Here is a 22,117-nt window from a genome sequence, read left to right as displayed (position 1 = left end):
TTGGGGCAAGGCAGTGGCAGTCTCAGCCTTCTCCTGTTTCTGTAGCACTTTTGGCGTATTTATAAAAAAAAGCTATTCTCTGATAACAGCGTGCATTCCTAACATAACACCACAGCCAGATTTATGGACGTTATCTTAATTTTTTATGATATTTAAATGAAAAGTGATCATCATGTGTTATGCATCATGTCCAGAGTACTGACGTACAGCCAGGTACGAAGTCAGATTAAGTGATTGAAGCTTTTTTTTCCCTGTGTGTTTCTGTGTTTTCTTGAGTAAAAAAGCCAAATGCCTTCCCTCTTAGTAATTTCTGCTGAATTCTAGTTAGTTTGTGTCACTTGTGCAGATTTAATCTAAGACATTTTAATGACCATAATTCTTTAGTATTTGGTTCTTAACAGCTGAGTACTTTAAACTGTTTTTTGCTGCTAATACTTTTGTGTTGAGGAAACAAAATGGGTTTAATTATTATTAAAAGTGCAAAATATTGTTCAAGATCATTGTCAGCCGAGTGTTTTCAGAAACTTTTCTTCACTTTCTTCAGAAGTATTTTGTCACTTCATGGTTTTTTTATGCTTTTAGACAAATGCTCATGCAGCAGCTCTGTCGGGCAAAGGTTAACATATCACCTCATACACAAATGGTCCATAGTTCGAATGCTAGAGCCCAGATAAATGGAAAGTAGTGCTGTGGGATACTGCAAATAATGGCAACGATCAAAGTTACTTTTAGTTCCATTTTTTAGATGTAACTACTTTTCGTGTTTTACCAAAGATTTCTTTAGATTGCTCAGCAGGTGATTTTGTAGTTGTCAGTCATTCCCAGTACCTTCAGCTATCACAGCCATCTTTGCCATGAGCAGCATTTACAATAAAAACACAACGCTTCACACTGGCACACTGTCAAATAATCATGGGAGCTGTATTCCTTTTTTACACGAGTTTACACCAAATGTACTCATATTTTCCCACATTACCGCTTTAGAAAATATTAATTTTGCAATTTTGGTTGAGTAAAGAACCAAAACACTGGAAACAGACACAAGACAAAAAGAGAGGTCTGACTCCCTGTACGATCTAGGTTGACTGTTGTTATTAATGTTGCATTTGTTTTCTGCAGGGTACTATATGGGAACAAAATCACAGAGATCTCCAAAGGACTCTTTGAGGGGCTGTTCTCTCTGCAGCTACTGTGAGTAGAAACACACAGACGAGCACAAAATCAGTCGCATTTGCATCTCATCGATATTCAGCGGAAAATTGCTTACCTCAAACATTGTCATCAAAGTTGAGGCATCATGACTGAAAGCCATCTTCACTGACTTGCACCATTTGAAACACTCGTCAGAGAACGATAACGGGGTGAGCCTTCATTTCCATTTCTCCCACTCTCTCTCTCTCCTTTGTTCTGTCACTTCAGGTTACTGAATGCTAATAAGATAGCATGCCTGCGCGTGGACGCGTTTCAGGACCTTCACAACCTCAATCTGCTATCACTGTATGACAACAAGCTCCAGACCATCGCCAAGGGGACTTTCTCATCTCTAAGAGCCATACAAACACTGTACGTATGCACACACACACACACCAGACTTGTAGAGATAAATAAGAAAATGCATTAACTGGCAAGCTTTATAAATGAACAACCACCAACATAAACAAAAATCAATTGCGTTTTTGGAATAACGTACCAACTGTTAAAAAATACATTTTTGTCTGTACAGTACAACAGCAGTTTCTTTGCCACTGTTAAGAATTAAACTAACCTCTCTTATAAATCCGTCAGTCAACATGAATGCTTCAAAATGTTTCACAGGGAGGCAACATGCTCTCAGTTTTATTTCTTTCAAGAGACTCAATAGACGATCAACTGAGGAACATCTTTTTGGCTCTTACTATAGTCTCCTGTGTAGATACTTATTGCTCTGTTTCTCATCACTGGTTAGTGATTATAACAGAATATAACAGAAGAATAATTATTATTATAACAAAGCGATAAATATACAGACTCCTTGCAGTCACACACCTCATATCATTTTTAAGAGAAATAAATCCAGGTATTTGTTCTGGTCCTTTGATTTAAAGAGTAAAATAAAGGTTTTTGATGTAAACACTGTTCCAGTATCAGTCTTTGAGCTGCTGTTCACATACGTGGTGCTATTACACGCTCCCATTATGGCCAGCCTCAGAAAAATATACTCACAGCACGTCGGCTCACCTGAATGTGTTTTGTATGTTCTGTGTGTCTCTGTGCAGTCACTTGGCACAAAACCCCTTTATCTGTGACTGCCATCTGAAGTGGCTGGCAGACTACCTGCAGGACAATCCCATCGAGACGAGCGGCGCGCGCTGCACCAGCCCTCGACGGCTCGCCAACAAACGAATCGGGCAAATCAAGAGCAAGAAGTTCCGCTGCTCAGGTACAGACACGCACACACATACACTTCACTGCATCTACACACATACAGTAGCTTGCACAAATATAGCTATTGTAAATATGGTACATAGTAGAGGCTAATTCTTTCTTCTTTTTTTTACATTTCTGATCACTCCTACATGCACACACAAGACAAGCTGACCTCTCCTCTCTTTTCATTCTGTGTCTTCCTGCTGGGATTTTCCCTCAGCCTCTTTCTACTAACCTCATCTCCCTGTTGTTTTTAGCGTTTTCTGGGATTTTCCACACGTTTCATGCCAAACCACAGCCAGAGTGGGTTGTCTTTTAGTGTAGCCTTTTTTTCTTCTGTTTTTCACTTTGACTCTCTCTGTCTCTCTATTAGCTAGAGAACAGTATTTCATCCCAGGTATTGTACAATAAGCATGAGTGTGTGTATGTGTGTGTGTATGTATAAACCACTGTTTGCTCACTCACAGCTGATGCTTCACACTCGCACATCCGCGACACTTTGAGTGACTTGCCCTGACCGACACCTATTCAATGCCAAAACATGTTCTGCTAATGGTCTGTCATGCATTATAATGCACCGCGTCTAACCAGACACCAGATAATCACACTCTTGTCCTTGCACTGGGTTTTCGATGGTTAACGCAACCTTGATGATCGAGGGAGGAAAAACAGTTGGATTAACAAGCTTGGGTCGCTGTCAGCTGGGCTCTGTCTGTCTGGCTAAATGAAGGTAGCCTGGTGCAGCGATCACAGAGACTATATTTAATGCCAGTCCTTCTTGCTTCTTAGCACATCTAATGACAGCTAATGTATGAGCGTGTGTCCGTGAGCATCTGCGTCTGTTTTTTTCGCTGCAGAACATCAAAAGGTCACACAGTCATCATGCTCAGAGGGGTGCTGGGAAATATGTAAATGAGACATGCATATGAGATCAGTAGCAGGGCTAAAGGCGGTCATTACCACAGCAGCGCACAGAGGGGCCACGAAGTGTGTTGCATGAGAGAGCGTGTGCGCAAGCGTGTGTGTGTGTTTGTGTGTATGCGCGCACTCACTGCAGTCATTAACTCTGTAGCTCACCGGGGGGACAGAGGTTTCAAAGCCCAGATACCACATACGGGGCAAAGCTGAATAATTTAAGAACATTTTCGGTTGAAAAGTTGAATGAACATGTTTTATTCTGCGGTCCAACCTTGATATTGCGGCTAAGATCAATACACCTAAAATCCTCTCATTTGCATTTACGCTGTTGTCTTATTTCAGATCCTACCTCATTTTTCTGTTGTTGCAAATGAGGCTCTTTTATCTGTGTATGTATGCTTTTTGCCTCACAGTCTCCCCAGAATAGGTTTAAATCGTGCCGTGCTTCGACTAGAAGAGGCCAGGACGTGTGCTCGATAAATAGACCCGTTCTGTGTCACGTCACGCCAGCATGATTCTCGCTATTCACGAGTCATTAGTCCTTTAAATGAATCACTGCCTGGGGTCTGAACACGGACTGCAGCACAAATTGCAGCTTTTTTTATTTGCACTCAGTTTTTCATCAGCTTTTTCCCTTCCTGTTCAAATAAACGAGTGAAATCCCTTCTTCTTTCTCCTACTGCCTTTCTAACACACTCAGGAGTACACCATGTCAGCTGTAAGTAACACACACACCCCCATACACACACAAACACACAAGGTTCTTCGTCAGCTCTGAATCCCTCACCTCTCGTCCCTGACCGGCATCTGACCTTTGACCTCAACTGCAATGACCCTTCTGTGACTCCTCTTGTCTTGTTGTTCACCATCAACAACGATGCGACGAGAATAATAATTACGATTTACACTTTAGCGCACAATGGTTCATGTATTTTTATCTTGTTTATGTACCTATGGGGTGTGTTGGAGTGTGTGTGTGTGTGTGTCTGTGTCTGTGTGTGTGTGTGTGTGTGTCTGTGTGTGTGTGTAGTACCCAGAAGTCAGGGCTTCTCTTGCATTCAGTGCTGCTGTAACTCTCCTCCCACTCCTCCGTAACAGCTGCCCTGTTCCTGCTCTGCTTTCTGTGATGTAGACGTCTGTAGATGTTCCTCGAGCCTTTCCCTCTATTCCTGCCCCTTTTTGAACACCTTGTCTGATATCCTCCTTCTTATCATTGATCCTCTCTGTCCTCTCTATTTGCTGCAAATTACACATTTCCAGTATCAGGTGGCTTCTTCATTCTTCTCTCCTCCTTTCTCCTCCTACTTCCTCTCCTATGCCTCTTTTCATGTTCATTCTCCCCTGAGCTCCTTTCCTCCCTTTGCTCTTCCTCCTCCTCCTGTCTCCTCTGTCCTTCCCACCCCTGTGTTCCAGCGGAGGAGCAGTCAGTCAGCAGGTTGTTCCTTTGTGCTTGATCTAACCATGTGGCTGCCAGGTTCCTATCGTGGAACATGGTTCTTTCAAGCACCATGGAACGGCCCTGCAAAACCCTACAGCATGGCGCAAGAGACAGCAAACTCCTGTCACTCCCTGCAAGAGTGTGTGTGTGTGCATGTGTGTGAGCTTGAGTTAGAGCCTCAGTGTCTGTACAGTATGATAGATGACTACCTGTATGTGCATGAGCATTTTTCTGGTGAGATCTCAGCTTGTTTGTAGTCTGACAGGGCAGAAAACCTCCAATATCTTTGTTCTCGTGTGAGTGCATGTGCGTCTGTGTGTGTCTGTCTTGATCTTCACAGTCTGTGTAGCTTCCTGTTATTTTGATTCCTTTAAGGCTGCGATGCACAATGCAGCATTTTGAGCCAAAGCTTATGGGGATTGTTGCAAATGATTGTAATCAGCTTTCTTGTCCTATGACGAACAAAAAAAAAAAAGCAGCACACCCCTTGAGTAGTGTCTCTAAATTCTGCTACTGTGCTGGTGTTTCTATCGGGACCCGTGCCAGTAAATGCTGGGGTTTGACTCTTGCACATTTAGTGACACTGCGGTTATGATTGTGACCAGGTAACGAGGATTACCGTAGTAAGCTAGGAGGCGACTGCTTCGCAGACCTGGCCTGCCCTGAAAAGTGTCGCTGCGAGGGCACCACCGTCGACTGCTCCAACCAGAAACTCACCAAAATACCTGATCACATTCCTCAATACACCACCGAGCTGTGAGTCACGCTGCTACAAAGTGCATCTATGTGTGGGATAGAAGAAACCTCAGAGCCTCTTTCTCTTTGTTTCTAACCACCTCTACTTTGCTCTGTTCTCAGGCGTCTGAACAACAATGAATTCAGTGTGCTCGAGGCGACGGGGATCTTCAAAAAGCTGCCTCAGCTGAGGAAGATGTGAGTCAGACATGTCTTTAACGTAACAAGGACGTAACGTCAGGAAGTCACACTCGGGTCACACAGAGGAAAACTGCGACAGATGCGGATATAGAAATTAAAATGAACTATGTGTGTTTCTCTCTATACACGTAACCCCCCCCACCCCCTCCTCCCACCCCCTCTTTACATCTCTCTTTTCTTGCTGCTCTCTTACTTTCCTTCCTCCTGCTTCCCACTCTGTGTAGTAACCTGAGTAATAACCGTATCACTGACATAGAGGAGGGAACGTTTGAAGGAGCTTCAGGGGTCAATGAGCTGATTCTGACCTCCAACAGACTGGAGAACATACACCACCGCATGCTGAAGGGACTCAGTGGCCTCCGCACGCTGTGGGTACACACACACCCACACACTCACACATATGCATATGTATTGAGTATGCCAGCAATATCCAAAGACGTTCCCACATACTGTGACACTGTCAAACACAGAATAATACGAGCATGCATAATTCACCAGGTAACACTGCATATTTAGGTTTATGTAATGAGCTTCAGTTAATAGGTAATACGATCCATATGAGGCTGTAAAGATGTTTATTAATGCATATAATTTTACATTTTATCTACCTTGACAACAATCAAGGGCCCATGCCATTTTTTTCCAGGGGTCAGGGAATAAATATAATATATTTATATATATATTAATATATAATAATTAAGACCCTAAGATCCTGAGGAAACCAATGCAGATTAGATTTTTTTATAGAGTCAGTAGTATCAGTCTTAATAAAGCAACACTAAATGCTTATGAAATTTAATATGAGCCATTGGTTAAACTCAAAAAGTGCAATTGCATTGGTCTCATAAACAATTAGAGGAAGGTCAAGGCTTTTAGTGACATTCCTACACAGTTATAAAGTGTTAATAAGTGTTACTGTTTATGATCTTTAAGACTTATGTAGTGTTATGTATATATACTTTATAAGGAATTATGTGGGGTTTTGTAGTTATTAGCTATTAGTTAGGCCTTAAAGGCCTTAAAATAAGGTGTTATCTCATTAGGGCATAAACATAAGTGTATATACTTAACTGTATATACATGTTGTGGGTACACGCTTACCTATATACTGTATACTATATACTTAACTGTAGTACAGGTTAATTCATTCACTTTTTTCCTGTGTGTGGGTAGCATGCTGAGGAGCAACCGCATCAGCTGTGTGAGCAACAGCAGCTTTGTGGGGTTGAGTTCGGTGCGTCTGCTGTCACTCTATGACAACCAGATTACCTCCATGAACCCCGGAGCCTTCGACACGCTGCACTCCCTGTCCACACTGTGAGTGTAAACAACACAACCCACAAATGTGACAAATATAAATGCAAAAAATAATAATAATAACAATAATAATACTGCTGAGCACCCTCATCTCCTTACTTTCCTACTCTCCAGAAACCTTCTGGCTAATCCTTTTAACTGCAACTGTCACCTGGCTTGGCTTGGTGATTGGTTGAGAAGGAAACGCATCGTCACCGGTAACCCCCGCTGCCAGAGTCCTTACTTCCTGAAGGAGATCCCCATCCAGGATGTAGCTGTCCAGGACTTTGCCTGTGAAGATGGTGAGATGGAGAAAATAATAATGATATTACATGTCTCTCTAAAACAGCTTACATTTTTTTATCCCTAATCACTTTTACCATCAGGTAATGATGAGAACAGCTGCTCTCCGGTGCTGAGGTGTCCAGCTGAGTGTTCCTGTCTGGACACCGTGGTCCGCTGCAGCAACAAGGGACTCACCACGCTGCCCAGAGGCCTGCCGAAAGAGACCACCGAACTGTGAGTTTATAACAAATACACCCTTTAGTATAAAGCTTAACCAAACTCCACATTTTACAAGCTACAATCATAAAGTTCCCTATTAAATGTGCCTGAAAACATAAATTATTTAAGATCAGGTCCAGAGCACTTCCAGGGCTTTGAGATAATCGTTACTTTTAGTTTGGTCCCTTAACACTTTCCCTGCTAATGACAAAAGCAATCAGTGATTTCAGTTGTTGACTGCTTGCACTTCTACATCTTGTTCAGAGAACAAACATTCCACTCTGAGTCAAACTGACCCAACGCTCATTACAATTAGAGCTGAATCTCCAGCTGTGACCCACAGACTAAACAACGATTGGCAGTTGAAGAGTCCACAAACCAGCAGAGCATCCTTTGCTTCGTTTTTAATAGCATTCACACAGACAGTTAATCCACCAGGGTCAGGAACGTTTAGTGGATCTGATCTAAACAGTGGTTCATGCCAGCGTGCAACCCTGCACTGGTGCACTGTAGCTAATCCCAGACTGAATCTGTGATGCTAAGATCAGTTAAGGTCAGTGCTCCTTAGGGCCACACCACCTGCTTCAGCACTCATTGTTCATCTTGTGGCTAAAGATAGCTTTTTATAGCTTTGGCTGTATGTCCAAGGTCTGCATCAGTCGTCTGATGCAATATCATGAGACACTTGATAAATTATCTCTGCAGTGAGACTGTGCAGATGTAGAGCTAGAATAGCAGTGTAATGGAGGATACAACGAGTGAGTCTGGCAAAGAAATGCTGTCCTCTTACACCCCAGAGGCTGTCCCTGAGAAAAGTAAGGCCATAGCAGAGGTCAGAGTGGATTTCAGTAGTGTCCACAGAGAGCTCAAACTTATGGTGGATGGAGGAAGTTGAAGCCGTCCCTCTTTGACTTCAGAAAACCTCAGATTTATTACGCTATGCATCTGAATCAATCTCTTACCTCACTGGAGCTTGAAATGTTCATTCAGAAAGGTGGAAAACCACAGAAACACATGCTTATAGAGACACAGAGACACAGGAACTGTGAACTTAAAGAGAATTTTATTTCTCAGAAAGTCATCTGAAGACATTTGTGTTGTAATAATAATGTTGACTGGTATAGCTGTGCACCCATAATAATCAAAAACTATCCCTTATTTAATTCTGATTGTCTTTGTACAACTCTGGATCACTTCCACTTCTGATCTGACTATTTGCGATCGTGCACCTGAGATTTTAAACCAGGTCTCATACTTCCACAGAGTAAACATTAAATTTTGTTTCAGCCAAAAAAATGCATATACAGTAGATGAAGATCATTAAGATCATTAAGATGATCTTGAGCTGAGACTTTGACACAGAGAGTGTTTTTTTAGCTGAGGAGTCCACAGTCTCTAAGCCCCAAAGCAGCGCATCAGGTGAGGAGCACAATCAGGTGGATGCTCCTCATTCTTCTGACGTTAGTGTGGTTGAATTCATTCCAAAAAGTGAAAACTATTAAAACAGATTTATACTGGAACATCCTGAGTCGTCCATTTAAAACTGCGGCACTTGCCAGCTTGCACCAGTATTCAGCCATGAAGCCTTGAGGCCTAATTTTAATCAGTCCTGAAACTTTCTGATCACACTTGGTACATAAAGTCCTGCTCAACAAAAATCCCTAATGATCAGAGTATTATAATCTTGAATTAAATATCAGACCGCAGCTTTAGTGGTATTTTTTATTCATTCTACTGTGTCTCCTTTGGGGGACAAGGTTCTTCCAGTATTAACAAAGACTTAATTAATATGCTGGATTAATAGCACATTGTCACAAAGTGAGAGATAGGATCTCACCCGTGAATGTGTGTATGTCTGAGCGAGAGACGCCTGTGGGGATATTAAACTCCAGTGTTTATTATGGCTGCAGCAGTAATGACTGCTCACACTGGATATGAGGAATTTCCCACATGGTTAACACTTCATTTTCTCCCTTCTCATTTTCTCCCTTTGTTTACCAATCCTCCTCGATATCACCCCCGTGTTCCCTCGTTCTTTGTCTCCCTCGCTGTCTTTCTGACTCTCAGGTATTTGGATGGAAATCACTTCACTCAAGTTCCTGTGGAGCTCTCCAATTACAAACACTTAACGCTCATGTAAGTCTCACCCGTAGCACCTCAGTGGAGAGATATTGTATACTTTCACACAGATAATTAACTCCCACTTTGCCGAGTTTAGTACGGTTAACACACATTTTTTTAAAAAGCAAAAAGAAAACACTTAAGGATTGGGATTTGGTCTGTGCTTCTTGCACTTTGCTTTTAATCACAACTAACAGACTGTACTCTGTTCTATGTTGAATCATTTTTGTGACTTTGGCCCTGATGTGGTGTGACAGTCTGGGTACAATAGACTAAAGGAGGAGCATTACAGAATCCATATAGTCTGTGCACGCGTGTGGGTTTGTTCACGCATGTATGGACAGTGCTGCCTGTGTGGGTTTTATGTATCTGTTGTTTCCTTTCCAGTGATTTGAGTAACAACCAGATCAGCACGTTGTCCAACCACAGCCTCAGTAACATGTCCGAGCTGCTTACCCTGTGAGTCTGGCTTTACATATGTCTTTGCGGTGTGTGTGTGTGTGTGTGAGTGTTTGTTTTTAGGCGTAGTTGTGACTATGTGTGGACGAGAAGCTCATAAATGCTCAAGTAGAAGAAGGCCTCGAAAAAATGATAGCCGAAATCAAGAAAGGGTGACATGACCGCATGTGATTTTTAGCCAGTCCTAAGAGAGTCAGGGGAATCTCTGAAAGACTTTATTGCCACAAAATAACCATCGATATCATAAAATACTGGCTTCACCTAAACTACTCCAAAAATTCACTTTCAACCTATGTTTAAAAGTGCTACTTTATTACAACAACAAACTATAGTTAGAGTCTGGCTCAGAGCTCAACACCCTGCCCCACAAATATATTACATATAAAACTGGGGAACGATGAGTAAATATACAGATGGATGTTGGACTGGTGGAGGCGCTTAACAGCTGGCATCAACTCAGGGCAGCAGGGAGAGCAAAGATCCAGTGCAGCTGGAGATGCTGCCTTGAACTAGCTTGCAGCTTCACTTCATTTTTAATAATATATAAAGAATCATTTTGAAAAAATAAAACAGGAAAAGAGTGGAAGGCACTGGAGAAAACAGTACATGATATATACATCAGAGAGCAGTTTCTCCAGTTTATAGTCTGTGCGCCAGTGTGATAAATGTTTTGTCTCTTAGTTGCTGTAAATAAAAGAAACAAAATGCACATAAAAAAGGAAGAACACTTGCACTCGGAGTGCTAGATCACTGCCTTGTGAGACCTGCATATGAATGAGTGTATTAAACTGTTCATGTTTGCTGCTTTGCCTGCTTATCTCAGTCAGAAGTAGGATTGTGTTCTGAATTGTTTTGCTGCTTGCAAAGATTTCTTGGGGAAAAAAATCTGCCTTGTGTCCGTGCTAAAATGTTAATTCTGTGTGCAAAGAATTCTGAGCTACAACCGGCTGCGATGCATACCAGAGAGGGCGTTCGACGGACTTAAATCTCTCCGTTTGTTGTGAGTATCTGAACTTTCTGATCCTGGGAAATGTCCCAGAGAGTCAGATTAGTGCTGAAGTAATCATCCAATCTTTTTTTATTGTATTTCATCCTGTTTCACTTTTTCTTAGGTCTCTTCACGGTAATGACATATCATTGATACCTGAAGGAGCCTTCAAAGACCTGTCATCGCTTTCCCACCTGTGAGTAACACGCAAACACAGAAACATCACTGGTCATGTGTCACTGTGTGTTGGATAAATCTGCCCTTTTTTTCCCTATAAAATAACAAATCAAAGAAATATATAATCATCATGAATATGTCTGTCCAGTAACTGCAAGAAGCTGAAAAACACAAACAGAACAAAACTCATAATTAAAGTTGTGACGCGTCATCAGACAGGATGTTACCCGGCCATCTGCTCAGTGACCTCTATGAATGTCGAATGGAGGTCATTTCTAGCATTGGGAAGATCGTTCGCTTTAATTTTGTGTGTTTTCCTTTATCATTTACAACAAAATACAACAAAGAAGTGGTTTATGCAGATGCCACATCCTTATCCAGCTAACTGGTCATGCCATCAGTGATCACACAGGATTGTTTCTTGTAGCTGAGTAGCAGAGCGTCAGTGGTTATATGCTGTCACAGCGCAGAGGTTTACAAACAATTTTCACAATGAGCCAGGTATGCAATTTACACAAAGGTGTGCCTGAATGGCATAAATGTGTTTTTTATACGAGTATCTGTCTTTGTATGTTAAATGCACATTGTTTGGCTGTGTGATCACAACACTTTCAGAAACAATCAATAACAGAATCCATATTTTCCGGTCAGCTAAGATCCACATACTAACCACTTCTAGTATTAGCAATCTAAATAGTTATAAGAAGAATACAATGCACTGTGTTGTAATTTGGGGCAAATTACCAGGGATTTTTTTCCCCTGGTAGTCAATGAATTTTTAGGGAAATCTGCTAAAATAATTTAATGCAAAACATAAAAAGCCCACTCCCACTGTGACGAGGACGCCCAGAGCAGAAGCAGAAAAATTCAGAGAGTCATGATTATATATTCTAACGAGAAGTCCATGAAGCAGAAATATTTTGTTGAAAAGAAAACAAGCTGATGTAATTCAATGAAGTTTTGTTACTTTATTTTACTGTTGTTTTCTTTGAGTGTGGCCTCGACAACGATCTCATGGCTGAAATGAACAAAAGACAAAGACATACAGAGAAAGAGTGGGAGCACTGGGTTTTGCTCTCATTTTTAAGTGCAGTATCAAAAAAACTAAGCAGGCTGCAGAAAAAGCACAGTGGTCATACAGGGTGCAGATGCCTGGTGAGTTACCTGTTGGTAGGAATGTCTGAGTCTACGTGAGGCGCTCACAAGGATCAGCACCATGGTGTTACGTCCCCACTTGAAAGCTAGGCGAAGAGGATGGGGGACAGTAACAGTTGGATCCGGGTTGAAATGAAAAGAACGCCAGGCAGAGGTATTTAACACAAAATAAATCTTTATTATAATCAATTAACTCAATAATCAGATAAATGGTAACAACAGAAAGAGACAGCACTGCTGCTTTAATGATAACTCAGACAGGTCCACCCAAAGAGAATGGTGACCACTTCACCAAAGAAAACAACTATAAGGCTTCAACAGAAAAAGACAGCAACGCTGCTATTAACAATAACCAGGCAGGCCAAACAAAGTAATGGAGGCCGCCGTCACCTAAGCAAAACCACTGCCCAGTTGAGCTACTCACAACAAGCCACGCACGGTGGGGCTGGTCACACACACACAGCAGGCCTTTTCCACACCTAGGCTGGAAACACACACTGACCAACACAGAGGAAAATCCACCAGAAGCCTCTCCCACTGCTCCTACCACTCCACACTGTAGGCAGGAGAATCACACACATAACACGCAACGCGGAGACATCCAGTCCATCCCCAGCTTATATAACCTCAGAGAGGTGATTGCTGACTGGACCCAGGTGGTGATGAGGCCAATGAGCAGCAGCTGTGTCCTGGGGAGAGAGAAGAAGCGAGAGAGAGACAGAGGGGTGGAGCAAGAGAGGAGGAGGCGGAGAAAAACACCACGCCCACACAAGGGCAGTATCAGGAGGCCTAGCTAGGGCCGTAACAATGGAGAGTGCTTGTAACAGACTGGAGACTACAGGAAACTGTTCTAATACAATATAACCCAATGCTTTATATAAAATTATGGTGTAGCCACCATGACGTCGCCCCTTGGCTTTGTAGCTGAGGGTTGTGGTTGTCACCAACTTGGGTTTTTGAAACCAGACGTGACAAGGAAAGGGTGGATCAGAGTGACAATCCAAACACTGCCACTCCCGAAAGGTCTACTTTATTTAACACGGAAATAAGTTGAAACTTTGAGAAATCCCACCAGTGACACTGTTACCACCATGATTCAAATGCTCCCAGTTATTTCTTCTGCTGTCTCACTTTTTGTCCAATCGGCTGGCAGGGCTCTGGGCGCCAACCCTCTGTACTGTGACTGTCACATGCAGTGGCTGTCAGACTGGGTGAAGAGCGGGTATAAGGAGCCTGGCATTGCTCGCTGTGCCGGGCCCGGCGACATGACGGACAAACTTCTACTGACCACACCCTCCAAGAAGTTCACTTGTACAGGTAAATGGACATATTGTAGTGCAGCAATACAATGCTTTCCAGGAGCTAGACAAAGAAACGACACAATACGGTTAAATCAGTGTCTGGTCTTGTGCTAGCAAACATACATACACTTGAGGAGAACTCCCAAAGGAGACCACAAGTTGCCAAAATCAAAACAGCACTATGTATATATTACAGTTACTGTGATATTGTTGTCACTGGGCAAAAACGTTAATGTTAATATTAACATGTATATACTAACTCTATACGTTTCCTTGAGATTCTTGATGCTTGAAAAATGTTACTGTTAATCTTGAAACCTTATTCTATCACTTAACTTTGAACACAAGACTGAAATCTATTTTTGACCTAATCTGACTGACGCACTGTAGAAGTCCCCGGGCCTTGTGGTTTTCTGGTGCCAGGTAAAGTATCTTATAACAGTATTTTCTACTCAATCCCAGATTCTCCAGTTTGAGACAGTCCTGTCCCAGTTTTCCTCTCTGTTCAGTCAGAGCCGCTCCACTTCCCTTTCAACCCTCGTGTTCTGACCAGCACTGTGTTCTTGTGTTTTCTGTACATGATATGGTTCTGCAAAGAAATGTCATCTTTCTCAAGCAATACTTGTAATATATGAGCAAGTGAAACCTCCTCATGATTATACTAAACAACATAGTAAAAGTAACCAGACGCTTTCTTAGATACACCTTGCTAGTGCACAGTTGGACCCCTTTTACCTTCAGAAGTGCCTTATTTCTTCGTGGCACAGATTCAGCAACGTGCTGGAAACATTCCTCTGAGACTTTGGTCCATATTGACATGATAGCATCACACAGTTGCTGCAGATTTATTGGGTGCACATCCATGATGAGAATCTTCTATTTTACCCAGATGTGCTCTGCTGGAATGAGATTTCGAGACCGTGAACGCCATTTAAGTACAGTGAGCTAATTGTCAAATTCAAGAAACCAGTTAGTTGAGCTTTGGCATTATCCTGATGGAAGCAGCCATCAGAAGATGGATACACTGTGGTCATGAAGGAATAGGCTTGGTCATCAACAGTACTCAGGTAGGCTGTGGTGCTGAAAAGATACTTTTAAACACCAAAGTGTGCCAAGAAAATATCCTCCACCACCAGCCTGGATTACTGATACAAGGACGGATGGATCCATCTTTTCATGCCATTTACACTAAATTCTGACCCTACCATAAACCTGGCTCCTGGTGTGGTCTTCTGCTGCCGTAGTCCATTTTCTTCAAGGTTCGACATGCTGTGCGTTCGGAGATGGTATTTGAGAGGTTATTTGAGTTACTGCTGCCGTCCTATCAGCTTGAAGCAGTCTGGCCATTCTCCTCTGATCTCAGGCATCAACAAGGCAGCTTTGTCCAGAGAACTTCGGCTTACTGAATGTTTTCTCTTTTTTGTTCCATCCTTTGTAAACCATAAAAATGGCTGTTTGGGAAAGACTGAAGTATTCACAACTTCTATGTCACATTCAAAGTCACTTTCTGTCCATTCTGATGCTTGATTTGAACTCGAGTAGGTCATCTTGACTGTGTATATGCCCCTGGATTGAGTTGCACATGATTGGCTGATTAGATATTTGCCTTAACGAGTAATTAAACAGGTGTATCTAATAAAGTGACCAGTAAGTGTACATAGAATGCAGGGTAAAAACACCACCATCCTTGTCTTCTGCAGAAAAAGTTGACATTTGAAGCTTTTGCAGCTGCCTAATAATGTACAGCCCTCTGTGTAAATCTAGTCACTCTTAGTGTTCCTACTCTCCAAAGTGCCAAATTGTATGCATTGTTAATCATCTCTCCTGTGTATATGTTTTATTTGTGTGGATTGGTGCACCATATAGGCCCAGTGGATATAAATATCCAGGCTAAGTGTGATCCCTGCCTGTCCAACCCCTGCAAGAACGACGGCACATGTGCCAATGACCCTGTGCACTACTACCGCTGCACCTGCCCTTATGGATTTAAGGTACACCCAGCATAGAACGCAAAAGGAATCATATTCACCTGCTCTTTCATAGCATCTTTTATAATCACTCACTGGTAGAAAAAAAACCCCACACCCATGAGACAGGAACAAGTGAATACAACCCTTCTTATCTTTCAAAACTCATGCAGAGTACAAACTTACACATACAGACACGTAGAAAGACCTTATTCCTGCGTGAGCCAGATGAATACATCTGTGAACGAGTGTAGGGATAAGAGACAACACTTTCAAAGTCAACTGATGCAATAGGTGGAAATTTTAAGAAGCTGTTGTTGTTTGAGAGCGCTGAACATATGTGTGTTTGTGTTGTGCACGCAGGGCCAAAATTGTGATGAACCCATTCACGCCTGTATCAGTAACCCGTGCCAGAACGGTGGAACCTGCCATCTGAAAGAAGGAGAAGGCAGCAACTTTTGGTGAGAGACGTTCGACATATTTTATCCAACCTGGTTAGTCTTGACCGTCAGTTTCCTCGCAAGTTATGTTAAAGAGACATTTTCCTTAATTCACACACAAATACCCACCTGTTGTGTATCAGGAGGTACTACTCCACCTGTGAGGCTCTGGAGAGAGCTTTTTAAAGTGGACTCTGATGATGAAACTGGCTGGGACAAAAAAGAAAGCATTGCCGTGTTACATCTGAAAGATGTGAGCATTTACCTGATGGGGTGCATTGCATTATGGGAAATCCAAGAAAACGCATTAATGGATCAAACATTTTTTAAAGGAACTTCAATGTCAGAGCCTCACTTGCATCAGTTCTGACCTCTCTTTTGAACATTTCATACAATAGTATTCTAACTCCAGTAACTGTAGTCCTCTATGTGCTACAGGCTCCTCGGTGTACTCGGTGGTACTTAACTTTATACATTTTAAGTAGTGTTTGGTAAGGATTAGGGGGATAGAGCTAGAAGACATGTGCTCAAGGTGCTAAAGTAAAACTTCCTTTTCAGAATAACAGAAAACTTATGGCTGTTTCATTCTTGGAAGATGATGGAGCTGAGCGAAAATACAAATAAACATAAATAACTGTGTTACCGCAAAGCATCTGTTCATAAAACCAACCATCCAGAACACCATACATCAGCTATCAGATAGCAAGAGAGTACACGTGCAGGTAATCTGTGGTTCCTCAGCTGATTCCTCCATCAGTGATGCTGCACCAGTAATTAGAGGTGATGATGAAGTTACGGGAGGCGAATGGCTCAGGGGACTGGTTCTTTTGTGTCTCCAGAGCAAAGTGGACAGACCCGCTGGGAGAACTTTCTTCATTAGTCTATTTAGTGTTAACTGTAGGGAAGCTAATGCCTGTTTGCTTGCTCGTTCCGAGCAGATCTTAACAACGTACGCAGATGATTTAAGAAACCCCAGCTCCTCCCGTTTGTCGACCTCCATTTCTTTGCCCTCTCTCCGTATCCTCTGCTGCCATTTCTTGTCCATTTATGTCCGTATTTCCATCGGTGTATGATTTCTTTTCCCTCTCCAGCGCAGGGGGTGGAATATTCATCGTGAAGAGCTGTCGCCGACTATATAATGAGATATTAATCCACCCGAGTGTGTGCCGCATAAGAGCTCTTTATTAGACCCATAATATAGCGCTCTCAGTGTGTGTGTGTGCGTGTCATAGAGAGAGTGTTGTAATAAACCTGAGTAGTAGTTACAGAGTTGAGGCACGCTCACGTTAACAGAATAATGACTCTCTTCTGGGGATATGTAGATGGAGCTGACACTGCCGTTATGAGCAGCATGCATGGATAGTGTGTGTGTAGGTGTGTTTGTTTATGTGTGTGTGTGTCTGTGTGTGTGTCAGTGAGGGGATGGGGTGGGGACGGGGGGATATTGAATATGTCTGATATTCACAGGTCCCCACATTCGTGCAATGTTTGCTATTAGAGCTGCAATGATTACTCAATAAAATTGTCCACCCACACAAAATTAGTTGCTGAATATATTGGCAATTATTCAGTAGTAATCAACTGCTTACAATCATCCCCACACTGGGCAGAAAATCCCTACCTGGTGTCTGTTTGAGGCCACTGAGAGTATTGGCGAGAACAGCCGAACACGCCTGTGTATGAAGCTTGATAGTGTGTGCGATGGGACCTAAATTATATGTAAAATGTATTTATATACCCACAAGGGGCTGCTCTGAATAAAATCATGGGATGAAACTCTCAGCTGTGTGCTAATGCTGCCTCTGTGTCTCTGGTTATAGTTGATCAAATGCTGCAGCGTGAATACTGACAGGGACTAGAAAGAGAGCATATTCCTCCCATGTTAGCGTCTCTTCTTTGACTTCCTGTTAAATCCAGAATCAAATTTAAAATCTTTCTCATCACATTCAGGCCCCATCTTATCCTAAAGACTTCATAGTACCATATACCCTCAATAGAGCACTTCACTCTCAGGCTGCAGGCTTATTTGTAGCTTCAAGGGTGTTTAAAAATAGTTGAACCAGCTCCCAGTTTTGGATTCGAGAGACAGACATCCTCTCTACTTCTAAGATTAACCCTAAAACTTTGCCTTTTGATAAAGCTTATAGTTAGGGCTATATCAGGTGATCCCAAATCCTTCCTTATAGGCCTAGGATACTGATGATGCACTGAGTGTTTCTTCTTCACTCACCTGTTTGAACTCTCTAGGTTTTTATACACCACTTTGCATTGAATCATTAGTTATTCATCTCTGACTCTTTTCTACAGTTTTTTGTCCTGGCAAGCTAACAAGAAGCTAAAGTTTAAGCACACCAATGCAACCTTTATTTTTTCAACAAAATTACTAAAATTATTCTTTTTTTTATTTTCGGGCTAATTTACCAAATATTGGCTCTCTTCATCTTATCATAGATGAAAAATCGATGGATTCCCCCTTCTGTAAACCCTGTCTCTTGTTAATCTAATAAGGATGAAACAATAGTTACATTAATGTTAGTGCTCTGTGTAGTGTATGTGACCCTACAGGTGTTTATCCACCTATTTATGAGCGCTTGCATCTTCGTGTGTTTGATCTCAGGTGTGTGTGTCCGGAGGGCTTCGAAGGTGACGCATGTGAGATCAACATTGACGACTGTGAAGATAACGACTGTGAGAATAACTCCACCTGCGTTGATGGAATCAACAACTACACATGCATGTGCTCACCAGAATACACAGGTAACAATCACGAACGAAAAATTATAGACTGGGAGCAGATGTTGGCGGCTGGCATGTTTTCCCCGTTCTGTATTCCTATTTTATTTATTTATTTAAACACAGAAATACAGGACTCTCCCAGATAATGCAGGGATCCTGTATGTTTGTGTCATAGCCATCAGTTTTAGTTACTTCAGTGTTTTGTTCTTATTTTTTTTTTTTGCATGATGTCGGCCACTAAAATACTGCAGTACCCATAGGGACAGGCCACCATTACCACAGAGAAGAGGTGTGTCAGAGGAACAAATTAGAGCATCTGAAAACAAAATACCATACAATATTATGCTTAGAGGCATGAATAACAGAATTTTGTGGCTCAGTGACTTGAAATTTCTTACCAAAATGCACCTTGGGAATCAATCAAAATGTTACACCACTCAGCCCATAAAAAGTGAAAATCCTTTCTGGGTTAAATTTTGAAAATCCTGCCTTCAAGAGTTGCAAAATGAGGCAAATGAGTGGCTGCTTTAATACGCTGACCCCTTTTATGTGTTCACAATGGACCACGCACCCGCACAGGCATCAACATCAACTTCTTTGTCAAACTGACCCAAATTTTAATCTGAGGACAATCACCTGCCAAGCAGCAGTTTTCATCTGAAGGTTGTGCAACGTGACTGTCAGTGAGAAGTTCTGCTGTTATATTTTAAGGCCTCTGGGGGAGACTTCATAAGCATAAACAACCTGAAGTGTGGTGCTGTGAAAACACAGTTTTTGGCCACACCAGCCTGTCTGTGTCTTTGTATTCTCCAGACACTTCCAGAACTGGAGGACATGTCTGAGGAGCTTGGAAAGAAAAGCGTCTGGACTTCTTTAAGTTTCTTGAAGACGTTTCGCCTTTCATCCATCTTTGAACAGAGGGGGTATCTTACGACACCGATTGTCTGCCATCTATAATCCAGTTTTGAGATCCCTTACCAGACACCTTAACATCCACTCACATCTTGGGTAATTTGTTCTCAGCAAGTCACATAACAGGTTGGGGCAAGGTCTCACAATGAGTTCTCCCGAAACCTTGGCTGATTGTGACCCACACCCATTTTCACACCTTGGCTTGAGGGATTAGGCAGAGGATCAATAGGGGATCCATGACCCTCTTAGGAACACCCCCATTAGGGCTTAAAAAATCTGGGAATCTCCACCAGTTGCTCTTAGAACTGAAGAAGCTTCTTGGATGAGAGGTGAAACTTCTTCAAGGAAAACTTAAAGAAGTCCAGATGCTTTTCTTTCCAAGCTCCTTAGACTACAATGACCTGGGTGACTGAGAACCTTCACAGATATACTAGAGGACATCCACTCTGTACAGCAGGGACACAAGTCCTCAGGTTAGAACAAGAAGAGAGTCCCATTCATTTTCTCCCACTTATCCAATTCAGGGTCACGAGAAGGCTGGAGCCTATCCCAGCTGTCAGAGGGCAAGAGGCAGGGTACACCCTGGACCAGCTGACACTCAGCTCCAGAGCTAATACATAAAGACAGACAACCAATCACATCTATGTGCAATTTAGAATCACCAATCCTCCCACAGTCCATGTCTATGGACTGTGGGGAGAAGCCAGAGTACTCTGAGAGAACATGCTAACTCTGCACAGAGTTGTGAGGCAATGTGGTAACCACCACACCGCCATGTCAATCTTTCAGCTGTTCCATTTTCACAAGGCTCTGGGTGTGTTTAATTTGGAAGAGTTTTACACTCTGACTGAAATGGAACTAGCAACCTTTTGCCTACCCAGCAAATGTGTCGACCACTACATTATGGAGCGACCTCGGTGACTTGGATGGAAAGATTAGCCAAATTTAAATCAGAAAAGTTTTTTGGCCTATTTTCATTGGAAGGGTTGCCTGAGTTTTATGGCTGCAACTTGATTCGATCAAAAACCTTTACTTTTGAGTTTTTTACCAAACTGAAAGTTTTTTTTCTTTCCTTTATTGCCTTACTAACACTGACATTATCCAAACTGTAGCCGTATAGAAGCTGTCTAGAAAATAGAAAACAAACTCTTTATTCCAGAAATAGTCACCATGAATATATCTCCCACAAAAAGTCTTCTATCCTTACAGAGAAGTCACAAAAGACAAATGTTTTATCTGACTAACACTGGTCTGTTGCTACTTGTTTGTCTGCTTTGCACTGTGCTAATCATCTCTGAGTGCTAACCTATGTGGCGGTGTTCTCTCTCTGTCTTTCTGTGTTTTGCTGTCCTGTGTCTTTTCTCCCATCTTGCTCTGCTTTCTATCATCTGTCATCTTTTTTGTGGTTGCAGCTGCTACCAATGAGGTGGAGAGAGGTTAGTCTGTTCTTCTCTCTGTCCTTTCTGTCCCTCTCTCCTTCCTTCCTAACTTCCCTCATTTCCTGTGCTTTATCCACGGGAATGCTACAGATTCACCATACTGTATGCAGTCGTGCTCCGTGTTAGCAGTGCATGTCTTTGATGTATAAAGAGACCACTCTCAGATTTCTGTGGTTATACTGCTTGCTGCTTCACGCATACATGTGATGACCATTCAAGGTGAATGAGCTGAAATTAGAGGAACTGGCAGTAATCTATATTTTTGAAAGTAGAAATCCCATTAAAATACCCAAACTTACTAACATCTAGACTGCATTTATTCCATTCACTCCTCCAGAACAATCAAAATATATATTTTCAGTTTTAAAAGAAGGCTAATTTTCTAAACAGTCACACATTGTACTTATTATCCAGATTTACTTAAGTGGTGCATTTGGTGCCGACTATTTTCAGCGGAACATTTGGGGGTCCTGTGAGTATTTGTTTGATTGTACGATAGACTGAAATAGACTCAAATGTGCGTGTTTAATGCTTTAAAGCTATTTGGTTGAACAATGGAGGCTTTTGGTATTGAAGGAGTTATATTAAGAGCCATTCGAGTTTGTTTGAGTCTTTTCTTGGGATTTTTTTGGACCATAACAAAAACATACTGAGTTACATCTTATCTTTTTAATAAAGGTCATTTTAATGTTCAACACCTAGGAATGAAAGTCTGGGACAATAAGCCAGTCTGCTTTCTGAAACATAAATATCTAAAGTGGTATGTAAAAGTCGTGGGCTACCACTCATTTCTTTATATTTATATAAGAGAAAGGTGCAGAGATTTATTAAAATAGGCACCAACATAACTTAGAATACAGACTGTTGTACCTCTTTCCTGATCTCCTCTGTACCTACTGACAGAGATTTGAACCAAAAATGTCA

General features: G+C 42.0%; 1 protein-coding gene across 1 annotated transcript in view; it reads left to right on the top strand.

Moving 5' to 3' along the window:
- The window catches only part of LOC134623153 (slit homolog 2 protein-like), a 28,972-nt gene extending 7,766 nt beyond the window's left edge, over positions 1-21,206 (top strand). Inside the window, exons 10-30 of the mRNA XM_063468358.1 lie at positions 1,120-1,191; positions 1,420-1,563; positions 2,256-2,419; positions 2,780-2,803; positions 4,025-4,042; positions 5,368-5,518; positions 5,621-5,695; positions 5,923-6,066; positions 6,872-7,015; positions 7,130-7,296; positions 7,381-7,513; positions 9,566-9,634; positions 10,007-10,078; positions 11,007-11,078; positions 11,191-11,262; positions 13,552-13,715; positions 14,090-14,122; positions 15,566-15,690; positions 16,030-16,127; positions 18,724-18,863; positions 21,167-21,206. Coding sequence (XP_063324428.1) covers positions 1,120-1,191; positions 1,420-1,563; positions 2,256-2,419; positions 2,780-2,803; positions 4,025-4,042; positions 5,368-5,518; positions 5,621-5,695; positions 5,923-6,066; positions 6,872-7,015; positions 7,130-7,296; positions 7,381-7,513; positions 9,566-9,634; positions 10,007-10,078; positions 11,007-11,078; positions 11,191-11,262; positions 13,552-13,715; positions 14,090-14,122; positions 15,566-15,690; positions 16,030-16,127; positions 18,724-18,863; positions 21,167-21,195 — 2,110 coding nt within the window. The 3' untranslated portion in view covers positions 21,196-21,206. The remainder of the gene's footprint in view (positions 1-1,119; positions 1,192-1,419; positions 1,564-2,255; positions 2,420-2,779; positions 2,804-4,024; positions 4,043-5,367; positions 5,519-5,620; positions 5,696-5,922; positions 6,067-6,871; positions 7,016-7,129; positions 7,297-7,380; positions 7,514-9,565; positions 9,635-10,006; positions 10,079-11,006; positions 11,079-11,190; positions 11,263-13,551; positions 13,716-14,089; positions 14,123-15,565; positions 15,691-16,029; positions 16,128-18,723; positions 18,864-21,166) is intronic.
- Positions 21,207-22,117: the final 911 nt, after the last annotated feature.

The sequence above is a fragment of the Pelmatolapia mariae genome, unplaced genomic scaffold (genome assembly GCF_036321145.2).
Source record: "Pelmatolapia mariae isolate MD_Pm_ZW unplaced genomic scaffold, Pm_UMD_F_2 NODE_ptg000442l+_length_35378_cov_1, whole genome shotgun sequence".
Taxonomy (NCBI): domain Eukaryota; kingdom Metazoa; phylum Chordata; class Actinopteri; order Cichliformes; family Cichlidae; genus Pelmatolapia; species Pelmatolapia mariae.
The sequence above is the reverse complement of the archived record's forward strand: the minus strand, read 5'-3'. Positions and strand labels throughout refer to the sequence as shown.